The 14,533-nt window shown below is 38.0% G+C and overlaps 1 protein-coding gene across 7 annotated transcripts in view; it reads right to left on the bottom strand.

Annotated features, from left to right (window-relative positions):
* Positions 1–14,533, bottom strand: part of LOC136438051 (granule associated Rac and RHOG effector protein 1-like) — a 49,951-nt gene that overhangs the window by 16,647 nt on the left and 18,771 nt on the right. For all 7 annotated transcript variants that reach the window (XM_066432711.1, XM_066432706.1, XM_066432713.1 and 4 more), the window contains 3 exons: positions 6,308–6,505; positions 4,795–4,908; positions 3,751–3,846 (listed from right to left, as the gene is read on the bottom strand). In XM_066432711.1, the coding sequence (XP_066288808.1) occupies positions 3,751–3,846; positions 4,795–4,908; positions 6,308–6,505 (408 nt within the window). The remainder of the gene's footprint in view (positions 1–3,750; positions 3,847–4,794; positions 4,909–6,307; positions 6,506–14,533) is intronic.

The following is a 14,533-nucleotide window of genomic DNA, read 5'->3' on the forward strand; positions in this document are numbered from 1 at the left end:
TGGCAAATCACACAGTCATGCATAAGACGTATTGAAATGTAAAACAAGATCTGGTTAGTTCTGCTAGTTCATTTTAGTGACGCTGAAGAAGAGTGATGGATGTCACTCGAAACGTCCGGAAATAAATCTCCGAATTCGTATCCAGTTGTAGAGTTTGAATTCTCTTTAAATATTTGTTACCTGGATGTCTAACCTTCACAAACGTAAACCCGTAGTGAGACGGTTGGTATGGTCTTCAATACCTGTTTGCACTAGCTTGCACGTGGCTCCGGACTTTTACATTTGAAAATAGGGGAAAATAGAAAGAGTAGTTAATTTGTTGACGTCGGTTACTATTTCCAATTGCTGATGACCTGTAAACACTTGTTGGACATGTCTATTTAATAATCCAAGACAGGAAAGGGGAAAAATGAATAAATGAATAAATATAAATGATCTGCATCGTCTGCTATTGCTCACGTGATCACCCGTATGATTCTGGGAATATTCAAAATGGCGGTTTCCGAAGACGCGATCGCAAAGCCTCTGGATAATTCGCGCTTTGTTTGGATCAAGGACAAAACTAGACTTATTTGCTGTTATTGACGGACATATTGTTTATTCCTCTTTTGATCGATACAAGTATAGATATGTAATGTGATGATATGAAGAAGAAAATGTCGACATTATGACGGTGTGTTGCCGCTGCTCCCTCTCCCATGACATACGTAACGTTAAAACAAACGGTTAGTAAATTGACGACCTCGTCATTGCAAAGTTTGATCTTCATGAACTTACGACTGTACCTTTTTGACATCAGTACTTAACTCGTATTGGAATGCAATTAACAGTTTTTGCATCAACCTGCTGAATCTTGATTGGCAAGCCAATACTTAAAAGTGTCGATTTAAAAGGGTGTCGAATTAATGGTTCCAAAAAAAATTTTCTAAAAAGTTTTCTAAAAAATTTAGAAAAAAATGTAGAAAAACAATTTAAATTTCATAAGAAAAAATAAATTAAGAAAAAAAATTGCATGAAAACAAAAGGCTGGGCCAGCCATCTGTTTTCATAATTTTTTTTTCTAAATGTACATTTTTTTTTTCAATTTTTTTTTTCAAAAATTTTTTTCAACAATTTTTTTTGGGAAATTTCAAACTTTTTCTAAATTTTTTTTTTCTAAATTTTTCTAAATTTTGTTTTGAAAACAAAAATCTGTTCACCAAGAAATTTAATTGGTGTGGCCTAAAGTATACACTACCTTTTCTTATTTTTCTTGTTTCTTGTTATATACAGAAATAATTTCTTTTAAAAAAAACTTGTGTGTGTAAGAAAAACATTTTGTTGAGTTTTTTTAAAAGTAATCTTTTCTTACAAAATTTTTCTTAAAGATTTTCTTGAAAATAACAAGAAAAATAATCTTGAACTCAACAGAAAGAAGAAATATAAACAGCTTGAAATTTCTAGAAATTCTTGAGGGTGAAAGGAGATCTAGAATTGAACACCTGAATTCAGCTAAAACAGAATGTTTTTTAAAGGTCTAAGTAAAGCCAGTCACTGTTTGAAAGCCAAATTCTTAAAAAATATAAGTAATACTGTAATTCACTTTATCTTTACGGTAGCAAAATTTCACAGCGTATGGAACATGGACATTTTCACTGAACTTTAACTTCACGGTGGCGGCAAGTGATCTACAGAACGGATGTGTGAAGGAATCACAAATAATTACAACAGGTTTTTCCCGGCGAAGAAAAGTTCATGGTACAGAGGTGACCGTGAAAACAGTGAACATAAAGTTACAGCGAAAGAAACAAGAATTACAGTACCATATCTTGTGACATCCCACCAGAACTTTTACCAACATTCTTCTTGGCAACTTTCCCAAGTCACTTATATGCCCACCCCCCTCCCACAGCTGAAAGGTCATGAAAGGTCAGAGACAATTCCTGTTCCTTTCTCTGCAGGCATTTCCCATGTGGAATCCATCCAGACTCATTAAGAAGGAAGGATGGTGTTGGGGTACAGACTTATTGTATAATGACCAAGCAATCTCGTGTTTGAAGTTAAACATTAGGCCATGGTGATTTGATTATATGGATGACATCTTCTTGGAACCCCAAAAGTGATGATAACGTTCGAATAAAAAAAATTTGGGAAAAAAAAATTTGCATTTATTATGAAATCTATAGTATTCATGGTCAGGAAGGTTCAACAAATGGCCAACACAGAGTATGGTATATCGAATAATATATTCTTCATTTTCACCTCCTCATATCTTCTTTTTTGACTTTGGAACTGATTTTGGCATTCTACGACAGTAGTATCGTTTTTCAATATTTTTTCGAATTTACGGCATATATTTGATCATCTTATAGCTGCTTTCTGCAATTTACAGTATAGTCGAAAACTTTCATTCTATTTTTGGAAAACGGACAAAAATTGATGCGTGCACGGATGTCATCCATATAATCAAATCAGCATGGCCCAACAAGGAAGGACGGTGTTGGGGTACAGACTTGTTGTGTAATGACGAAGCAATCTCGTGTTTGAAGTTTGAACATTGCAGACAAAGACAAGCATTGGCACCATTGTAAATTTAGGAATAAGTCATTTTAGCTGTAAAAATCAAGCCCAACTTTTAAAACATTACTGCAGGTAATAAAAAATTAAAAAAACAACTGTGTTGGAACAATCAAATTTTCCTGGAGCTAGTCACTTTTATGTCCGGGTATTTTAAACATCCGTGAAACGATATACATGTAGATGAGCCAATAACTACATGGTTAGGCCACACCATTTTAATTTGTTGGTTAACAGAATTTAAAAAAAATGCTAGATTGGAAAATCAACAGGAAAAACATAATCTGAGAGGAAAGTTTTGGTGCACACAATTTCAGGGAGTGAACAGGGTCAGGTGCAAGTTTTCACCCCAGCCTTCTGTTTTCATGATTTTGTTTTGCTAAAATGTAAAAAAAATCTGTTAGCCAAGAAATTAGATTGGTATGGCTTTATTCATAGTCACCTATCAGTAAGGTGTTATGTGATAGGAATAAAACAGGAAATAGTAGGAATCCTGGAAGGACAATTTCTGTGAAGGGTCTTGCCTGATTGAATCAAAGATATCTGCCATTGGTTGGACCCTGAGTGTCCTTGATTTTATTAGGAATATCATGCAAGACGTACAAGTATGACTAAAACTTAAAAGGACAACAAAACACGCAAAGCGTAAAATTTTTTTTTTAGATCTTAAGGTATTGTTGAAGGGTGGCTGAGGAATTTTGGGATGTTTTTGAAAAAAACCTTTCTTAAGCTTTAAAAACCTTCCTCAACCTATATTTTTTTTCAGGTAGTACCTTATAGCAAGGTGATGATTTATGCAAATTAGTATGATGTCATGATTACTTCATCAAGATTTATAAGGCCATACCCCTTTTCAGAAAAAACGCTCTCCTTGGCTTATGCTTCGATGTTTATCAATATAACTTTGCAGGAATGTACATGATAGTAATACTTAAAGAATGACGCGTGCCTACGAGTATATTTTGAAATATCGATTTTTGGTGAATTTTATTTGGTGAATTTTTTTGTTATCTTGGGTGGCTATGCGGTTACAGGGCGGCAAGCTGTTACAGGAGCTTGATTGAGTTCAGGCTACCTTTAACAATACCTTAAATCAAACATGTACTCGATTTAAAAAGAGTGGCAAGTGCTTAGGATTTCAGAGGATTCATTTTCAGTACCGTGTACAGGTAAAAAACACATAGTTGTACCAACCTTGAGAACCAGCTCTAGGGCTTGTGGGTTACAGTAGAAACCACCCAACAGTCGAAACTCGTTACCAGCAAACCTTTCCAGGGTTCGCTTGTACACCTGAGGAACAAAAAGGAACCAAGATCAGAAGAGAAAAAATACAAGATTCCGCACAAATTATGCAAATGAGGTCTTCATTAGCATAATTTATATCCAGGTGTATTAACCTTTCCTAAAGGTACCTACACCTCAAATATAACATCCGTAGCATGTTCCATGGGGGAAATATAACTTTCTGTAATACCAGTATTAGAGCTACCACCCTACATTTACTTGGTTTTGGGCAGAAGAAGAAGAAAAACACGCCAGCAAAAACAATATATTCTCTTCCTGTATAGTGAGGGGAATATAAAAAAGGACCATAAATTTCCAAATTTTCGCAGCATTTTAATTTCTTTCTGGTGACCTCTCAATGCAAAAGTATGCTAATTGTATACGTATGGTTGTTTCAATTGCAAAGTGTTGATTTTTTTGCTTTTTCTCGAAATTTAAGTGCTACAAACGTGAATGAATGTACATGTATGATAATAAAGGTGTTCCTAATAAAATCCACTTCTTCAAGTCACTTATCAAAATCTGATTTCGACAAAGCCAGTAAAATTAACTGTTACATTTCAGCTGTTTGACAAATTTTCACAGAAGTTTGGGAGGGAACTCATTTGTTAAAAAAAGTGTTTAAGAAAAACATTTTGTTAAGGATTTTTTTCTTACAACATTTTTCTTAAAGTAAGATTTTTCAAGAAAAGGGAGAGAAAAATTCTAACATTTTCTTAAACATAACAAGAAAAATGATCTTGAAGTCAATAAAAACAAGAGTGTAAGCTTGACTTTCTAGAAATTCTTGAGGGTGAAAATCTTTTGAGAAATAGTTTCTTAACTAAAGAGATTTAGGAACATGTTCCTTGTGAGAATTTCCATGGAAAGAATCAGACTTATTCTATTTTTTCTTTCTTATTCATTCTTGACTAGAAAAGCAAGAAAAATTAGTTTTGGTAGCGTGTTCCATACCTGCCATGCCTGGTCCAGCTTCTGCCCAGCATCTCTGCGAACCTGTTCTGACAAGTTTTGCTGTGAAAGGTCGGGCAGGGTCACGGCCTGACACTGGTGCAGGCTGTACAACATCTGGGTAATCAGGAGGAAAACAACATGTCATTCAAATGTCCCAACTATGCTGATTGTTTTGGTTCAACATCAAAATCTACTGTCACAAATATGCTAATTAGTAGAGATCAGGGAGGGGAAACAACATGTCCCTTCAACTGTCCCAAATATGCTGATTGTATTGGTTTGACATCAAAACTTACTGTCATAAATATGCTAATTAGTAGAGATCAGGAGGAAAACAACACATCATTTGAAATATCCCAAATATAGTGATTGTATTGGTTTGACATCAAATTTCACTGTCACAAATATGCTAATTAGTAGAAATCAGGGGGAAAACAACATGTCATTTCAAATGTCCCAAATATACTGATTGTATTGGTTCAACATCAAAATTTTACTGTCACAAATATGCTAATTAGTAGAAATCAGGGAGAAAACAACATGTCATTTCAAATGTCCCAAATATACTGATTGTATTGGTTTGACATCAAAATTTTACAGTCACAAATATGCTAATTAGTAGAGAGTAGGGGGAAAACAACATGTCATTTCAAATGTCCCAAATTTACTCATTGTATTGGTTCAACATCACAAATTCATTGTCCCAAATCTACTAATTAGGGTTGTAAAATATCTGAATATCAGAGAGAACACTTTAATCATTGCAAAGATTTTACAGACTGCATTCTACAAATATAATACTCAGTTGAAGAATATACACACGTTAAAAACCTGAGGAAAAAAGACAATAAAACATTGTGGCAATATCACTTCAGGTTCCATTAGTAACCAAAACACTACTGTCACAAGTATCCAATGCTACACTTCCCAGTTTGTACAGTGAACCACTCAAGGGATTTCACACTTATTGTCTTCTACAACTCTTACAATTTGTTACATCACCAGTACATCAAGTGGTATACGGCCAAGTTCCATTAACCCAGGCCTAGGTCTATAAACTTGTAACAACAATAAGCAAAAAATCCAAGAAAATAAACTATATCGGAGCCAATTTCAATGGGGTTTCCCCAGAGCATAAATGAAATCGATCTTTTTTGACATAGACATTTTGATTTGCTTTTGATTTGAGTCAGAATATTTCTACATCTGGTATTCTCATGACTTTATTACATATTCCTAAATGTGAAAAATAATGTTTGTTCATGGTATACTGTAAATGCAGAAATGTTTGCGGTGATTTTATGTTCGCAGTTTTCGCGGTGAACTTTTCAGCGCAAACTTTTAACCACCGCGAAACTTCTTGCCCACTAAGACTGTAGCGCTACTTATGTTTCTAACGCAAACTTAAACCCATCGCGTATACTCCATTTTCTCCCTACGGTGAAATGAAAACCACGCGTATACAGTACCTTACAATTGTGGTGTTTTACTTTAGAAACATTTTCTTTCATACCTGCTTGACAGTTTGCCACGAGTGAAGCGCCACCTCTCTGGACGACTGCAGTACTGCATCTCCGTGCTGCCGTGACTCCGCGGCGAGCAGCGAGGCGTGGTTGCCCGCGCTGTTCTTCACGGCCGCCATGATGCTCCCGTAGGACGTGAGAAACTGGTACTGTAGGTTCAACATGCACTGTAGACACTTCCCCAGGACCTGAATGGTAGAACGTAAAGAACTGGTGTTAAAAGCAACCAAGGCAGCATTAGGGCCAAAAAAATGGAAAAGAAAAATGCTGAAATCTTTATGGTATTGATATTTACTAACACTGTTTAGCACAATTTTCGCATAATAACTTCACAATTTGAGCATTTTAAAACCACACAAAACCGAGCTGTACAATGATCACCTTATTTTCGCGAGCCTACAAAAATCCCCGCGATGATTTTCAGTGAGTTCTCATATCACACCGCAACATCTTTTTGCATCATGGATGTGGCTATATGTTGTTTGAACTAACCATTACATAGAAATACCTATTTCTACTAAATAAATTGACATTAAAAATCCAATTTTCAGGCCCTAATATTGCTTGGGTTTTCTTTAAGGATGGGAATAAATAAAAACCTGTAAAATCTACAAATTGTATGTGTGAAGAAAGCTCGGAGATGATGTTCCTTTTTTTTTTCAGCATATTGATATCAGAAATTGTCATCTCAAGACCTTTAACCGCATCATGTATCTTTATTATCGGATCAATATCCTGAATGGTATATGTATATCCAATCTTCATCTTCTTCTTTTTTTAAATTAGAAAAAAAGCCCAAGAACCAAAATATTCAATTTGTTTGGCCTTAAGATTAAAAAAAAACTTGCAAAAAAAGATTAGGAAAAATCAATGCATGTTTTTGTTATTCCGCAACAAATTGTGTCCCCTTCTAAAATATCATAATTCTATATCACAAGTTGCAGCATTTTCACAAAATAGTTGTTGACATTAACAGAAATATGCCAATATCACACTCACACTCACTCACTATCCGGTTTATTGTCTTATCGTTTATCAATAATACATAAATGTAATTGTAAAAGAAAAGCGGTGGAGAGAAATCATAAAGCATACCGTAACTATAAATACAGTTTACATCGTACATATTCAAATACAAATGGATACCCTTGCTAAGTCAAATTCAGTACAAACAGTTTAAGCAAAAAGAAGTATGTTCTGTACTTCATTTGACATATCAAATCAGTAGTGTACACTATAGCTCTACCAGTATACTTGTATGTACATGTATGTAACTAAACCTTTGTTTACATGGTAGTGTCCCGAAACCTGTTGTTCAATGTACAACTTTCTTAAGTACTGTAAATGCAGAAATGTTCGCTGTGGTTTAATGTTTTGTCAAATACTGGAGCTGCTGTATGTGACTATAGCGCTGCCACGAACATAAAACCACGGCAAACACTCCATTCTCCCTTAAGCGTAGAATTAAAACCACGCAAACTTAAGTGCATTTACAGCATGTTGTAGGAAAATGAAAATTCCAGAACATCACTTGTGAGAACTGCTTTCCCACAAGACAAAATACAGACTGGTACACACCAGCACTTACCTGACAACTGATTTACAAACATGCGATCACTAGAAATACGTACATGTATGTCTACCACAATCTTCCTCCGATAAAGCCAATATAAAGTACAAGTTCAGACATACAAGGCAGTAATATACAGGGATATGATTACAACACCCACAGCACTATTACAACATCATATCAACCTCACAACAAGGGGCATACACAGCCTGCAACCCTTCTCTCCAAGCAAATTCAGTGAGTGGGCAGCACACAGAGACAGACTTCCGCTGCTAAAACATTGTAATCTGAAGACACGCACCACCCACGCTACGTCCCAACAGCAAGGCAGTCATTATAAAATAACTGGCTCAAGTTCAAGTCGCATGCTGGCGTGGATAAGAATCTATTTTCCTTCCTCGCTTTCCGTTTTGGTTGGGCTAGATCGACATCTGGCAATCTAGATCTAACGCAATCTTGATCAAGAAGATATATATACTATGTAAAACTTTGAGCCTTTTGTGATCCTAGATACTTTACCTTCCAAAAATAAATAACTTAACAGATAAAGATCAAAGTCAAAGATATCTGATCACAAGATTATCCTGAAATACATAATAATCAATCCACAAAAGTTTACCTACGTAATACGTTTGATCTCGTATGCCCCTAAACATACAACAACACATGCCACAACCAGCAAGGCTAAAAGAAGGGCTTGAATGCCCATTTTCCCTGTACATAAGGCATACAATGTAGGCACCCAATTTCAAGTTCTGTAATTCGTAGGAAAAAGCGTCTTTTTTTACCTAATTCGTAGCAAAGCGACCAAATTTTGCATAACTGCCTTCCTTGATTTTAGCGTAATACGTTAGGGGTTCTTCTGAATCTAGCGTAAAGTGTTGTTGAGACACCCCCATACAGACCCTCTATAAACAACTCTAAAAACAAAAGATTTCAAACAGGAAATAAATGTTTGGTGACCTTAGAATGAAACGGAAGCTCAGTCTTTCCCATGCCTTAAGTTAGGTGTGACAGGCCGTTCAGTGCAATATATTGTTAAACTGTGTAAAGATCACACAGACACACGTCTACTGAAACTCACGTGTTGTATTGACAGAAACGTAGAACAATCTGTGTAGACTATAAAACTACATCCGGGGTCTTGGCCCCTGGTACCTAGTGCGCAGGTGCAAGGCGGGAAAACTACTAGATAAACATTCCCTTCTATTCTTTCTTTAACAGAGTTAGTTAATGGTATCTTTCAAACAGAGTATATATGTTTTCAAATGGAAAAGTGGTTACTAAAAACTAAAGCTATTACATATTTATAAACTACACTTAAACAGTATCTACAGTACTACAATTATCTAAAATCATTATCTATATCTCTACATGAACAAGAGAAAAAAACTTTTAACAAAGTAACCTCTGATTCTCTAAATGGGAAAATTACAGGTGTATGAACATCTTAACTTACAAAAATGTTTGTTGTAACGAAAAGGAAATGTCTGTACCAGAACATTGTTCTCATAATATAGCTGATACATGTCTTGTACATATCACTTCAAATAAAGACTTGGCATTCACCCCTTCCTTTGTGAGAATCACACTATTTCTATGAGCAGTATGATGGTAGATATCTCAATCTTGAGACCCTTTTCCAAACACAAAAACTTTTCATGACTCACCTACACAGTACATGGACATAAACAGCTTGGTATTGCATACTTGCACTTCTTTCCTTATACTAGAGGCTTTAATGGTAACATAACATGAGCCTAAACCTGTCATTGGTCCCTAAGACTATCCTGAAGGGTGCTAGAGTCACAACGTGTTCATCCAATATCAACATTGTACTGTGTAACCTGCCTTGACAACCACTTTTCAACAGTCTCTGTCTCTTGGGGAACTTCCCTCCCCATATCAGTCTCTCTTTCTGATTTCTCCTCATATGGAAAGGCACAACGGCCAAACAGTTCCTCTGCCTTTACTGCTTCGAACCTTACTGCTATGTCCTTATTTGTTGATTCCTCGTTGTTTGCTGGTTCTTCATCCAACTTCTCTACTCGTTGTACCGTCACCGTTTCTTCTCCATGTCTGACTGTGTCTATTTTAACATCTATCTCCTCAGTTTTGACTGGTTCTGGATCACTAATCTCAGCTTGCTCTGCAGCTGCCTGTCCTTTCCCAGTCTTGGGTTCTTGCCTCTCGTCTTCTACTGATTCAGGCGTTTCTATCAGTGTCTGTGCGTCCAGACTTCCTTCCTGTGTTGTAAGATGACCCACAGCATTCTGGTACTTCTTTGTCATACTGTCCGAGATTTCCTGAAGTCTCCTTTCAGTGTTGTGCATGACATACTTTAAGTTCTCTTGCAGCATCTGACTCTTGGTGTTCTCTGCTGCTAACGTCTCCCTTATGGAGCTGTTCTCATATCTTAGCTGCTCGGTCAACACGTGCAACTGTGAAATCTCATCCTCTGTCTTCTTACTGAGAAGCTTGATTTCTTGATTAGTTTTGGCAAGTGTGTCATTTCTCTCGACAAGGTCAGCAATCTTCACCTGGGCAATCTTAAGATCTGCCTGAAGGCTCTTCATCTGTGCCTTTTGCTGCACTTGAACACTGTCCTGGGTACGACGCTCACGCATATCCTTGCCCAGATTAGCTTTGAACACCTCTTTGACCCTGATTGGTCTATCCACCAATGAAACACAGTAATGTCCTGAGGTGGTCAAACGGAGGTTGACATTCCTGCCAAATATTGTGGCCCTGTCTTCCTGTGTGTTTAGTACTATGCCAGCCTTCTTCATGGCATCTAAAGACAGCAATAATGGAATGTCCCGTTCTACAACATCAGTCGTTATCAGCACATCTCGGCCAGCCACGTTTGCAGGAATCCTGTACCTGCCCAGGGAAAGTAGTGTGTTGTCCCCTCCAAACTCGAACACATGGGAACTGGCTTCTCGTGAAACATTCATCATATCTTTCTTATCCAAACCTGATAAGTATTGATCCATCCATGCAGAGCCACACACGGTAGAAGAGCATGCGGAATCTAGGACAGCATACGGCTCTGTTGACTCTTCCGACATCATGTACTTGGATTCGGAAGCAGCATGAGTAAACAACACTGTAAACTTCTCATCTTCTTCCAACTTAACTTCAGCTTCCGTCACATAGGCCTCTTCTGCCTTTGCATCCGGGCAATCTTCCAAGAAGTGGCGGAAAGACCCACAATAACGACAACGTAAGTAATCTCCATATTTATCTCTAGGGTTCAGCGTCCCCTCACCCTGGCCCTGTCTACTTCCATGGGCGCCGCCATCTTGAAACCGGAAACCGCCACGACCCCTGCCTGGCTTGTTGTAGCGGCCTGGTTTGTATTGCCCTGTGGCGCCTGGTACGGACCTCCCACGGGAGGATTGGAATGCTTGCCTTTCTGCCACGTGAACCTCGTGTGTCATCATGGGCATGGCAAAAGAGTTAGACGAATGTGCCGACATAAGCTCACTGGAGAATTTACGTAAACTTGCCTTAGCCTGGGTGTATAGAGCTGTCTCTTTGGTGTAATCGAGCCCTGTCATGACCAACTTCGATTCCGCAGGGGTCAAATTCGCACGTCTTACCAACAACAAACCGAGTACGGAGGCGGGAAGAGTCACATGGCCACATTTGTTGAGAGTATTATAAAGAACGTCAAATTTTGAGATGTACTCACTCATCGGTAGGGATCCACGGCTAAACTGGTCAAACGCAGCAAACGAGTCCCAAAGTCTTCCAGTTTTGTCAACACGAAGGTGCTCGTCTAGTTTTGCCAGAACATTATCGAAACTGGTTTCCGATGTGAGCTCCGGCATGCTCAATCTGGACGATAGAAACTCACGAGTGTTGTACTCATCCTCCCCTTTTCCTTCTGGTAGGCTGAGCATGATCTCGATGCCCCGTCTCGTCTTGCCTAATGTCGTGACTGCATTCCAACATTCGAGTTCGAACCGATACTGTTCGTATGTCTTCTCCTTCATGTTGAAACGCGGCATTCTTGAGTGATGCTTCGACCATTCCGACCCCGCCGCCATTTTTTTCTTCTTGCTGCCGATACTCAGCTACACAAATTCTCAGAGGAAACTCGCAGATGTCGTCAGCAAAACTCCTGACTTGCGACACTGGAACGGTTGAGCAGTCAACAAAACTCAGACTACCCACCAGCCTCTGCTACCATTGTTAAACTGTGTAAAGATCACACAGACACACGTCTACTGAAACTCACGTGTTGTATTGACAGAAACGTAGAACAATCTGTGTAGACTATAAAACTACATCCGGGGTCTTGGCCCCTGGTACCTAGTGCGCAGGTGCAAGGCGGGAAAACTACTAGATAAACATATATAACCAGCTGCTGCCATGCCGCGTGCCTGCGAAGCTGGTGTGTTACGCTCAAGGGCGGTTATACCGGCTATATAGATACTGATATAAATATAACCACAGCGAAAAAAGGTCAAAACAACTCAACACTTGTTAATTAATTTCTTGTTGTCCCTAAATTTGAAGGTGGCATATTAATTCCGTCAACTTTAACTACCTCCTGGAAAGATAAGAATACACAGATACCTCTGGGAACTCGTTAGTACCCCTTGATAAAGTTCAGATGACTTCAGAAGTAATCAAATTGAGATATATCTTGGGACACGACAGTGGTTTAGGTGCCCTGTGTGGTATGACCTTTCTTTTGACAGGTTGACAGGGCAACTGTGTCTGATACCAACATGGTCAAACAGGAAAGAATTACATTTTCGCATGAACAGTCAAGGCCATCCCACCCTGTTTTTAAGGACATCACTGTGTAAGAACATTGTGTGGACTAGAACTACAAGACATACATGTAGACTTCTGTAAATGCAGAAATATTCGCGGTGGTTTTATGTTCGCAGTCTTCAACGCGACGATTTCAACGCGAACTTAAAACCATCACGTACATTTTTGTCCGATACTGTGGCGGTATGTGACTATAGCGCTGCCGCGAACTTAAAACCACCGCAAACACTCCATTTTCCCTATAGCGCGAAATTAAAACCACACAAACTTAAATACATTTACAGTATGTATTTTCAATTTGGCATTCATTATTTAGTTTATTTATTTTTTCTTTAACAGGTTAGCTTAATGCAAGGCCATAGCTAATTATGCTAGGAGATTAATTAATTTGTTTTGAAGGCTTGTAGTTTTTGAATTTAGGAGTAAAAAAAGTTGTAATCGAGAGAGTTCCAAAGTTTGGCAATCTGTGGAAAGAAGCTGTTGAAAATGTGGACTGAAAAAAGCTGTCAGCTGATATCACAAACCAACATTGTACTTTGTAGAGGCATTGTGAATATTATTCCTTGAAACTAATAAACAACACATAATAACCACCTGTAATGTAAGACATTATTTTTCTAAATCATCAAAATGTACATTGAACTATGGTGCTTCAGACTACACTGTATTTTCAATCCAAATTTCAGAATACAGTACTGTAAAACTTTTCTCATGAATTTTCAAGGTTAGTTACATGTGCTTGGAAACATACAGGAAGTCAGGACGTACAAATAGAGGGTCAAATTTCACTTTCAGAAGCTGTCTTAAGTTACTGTCTTTCAAAGCTGTATTTACCTTAAATACATTTCTAACTTCCAGTGCTACAAGGCCAAGGTTGCAACTCAAAGAACTGATTAAGAATTTTCCGATTTGCGAACAAGAATCACCTTGTGATCAAACAGAGGGATTTCCGTCAACAAGAATTCTAAGTAGAACTACCGTAAATGCAGAAATGTTCACGGTGGTTTTATGTTCGCGGTTCTCGTGGCGACCGGTATACCACAAACTTAAAGCCACCGCAAATATTTTTGTCCAATACTGTAGCAGTATGTGACTAAAGCGGCGCCGTGAACTTAGAACCACCGTAAACCCTCCATTTTTGCCTTAGCGCAAAATAAAAACCATGCAAACTTAAATGCATTTACAGTATTTGCATGATGGCTTCCAAAGATATTTTCCAGCCTTTATTTAGTGCCCAGTGGGTCTCAATGCTCCCTTGGACCAAAGCCCATTGTTATATAAACAAGTTCTTCAAAGAAAATCTTTCATCGCTATTTAATAATGATCCTTAACTATGCTGTAATTCTCTTTTCAAAATAGAGTCAAATGAGCTGAATATAATGACATGTAAGTCCTTGCCTTCTTGTTACTGTTAATGCATTTATGTTTGCGGTGGTTTTATGTTCGCAGTTTTTGTGGCGACCGTTTCACCACGAACTCAAAACTGCCACGGACACTCAACATTATCTTCGTCTTTTCCAGAGTTAAATTTTCTGCTTTGTAGTAGGATTTACCCTTCTTTAGTCACGAATTAGAATATATTTAGCGCAAATTTATACAGATACAGTACTAATACTTCGAAATCCGGTATATTGGTCCTGTACCGAAACAATTTTTACAGTACGGACCACCAAAACCGGTCAGTATGTTACGGAAATAACAAACCAGTCGACCGTTTTCCTTCAGTACAGCCCAACGCATTTCAGACAGGAAAGATTGATGGAAACAACATTAGCGGAAACTCAAGACGACCGACACACAATGGTCTTACCTTGGATCATTCTTAACAAAAGACCTTCTCAAGGAGTTGGGGAAC

The sequence above is a fragment of the Branchiostoma lanceolatum genome, chromosome 7 (genome assembly GCF_035083965.1).
Source record: "Branchiostoma lanceolatum isolate klBraLanc5 chromosome 7, klBraLanc5.hap2, whole genome shotgun sequence".
NCBI lineage: Eukaryota > Metazoa > Chordata > Leptocardii > Amphioxiformes > Branchiostomatidae > Branchiostoma > Branchiostoma lanceolatum.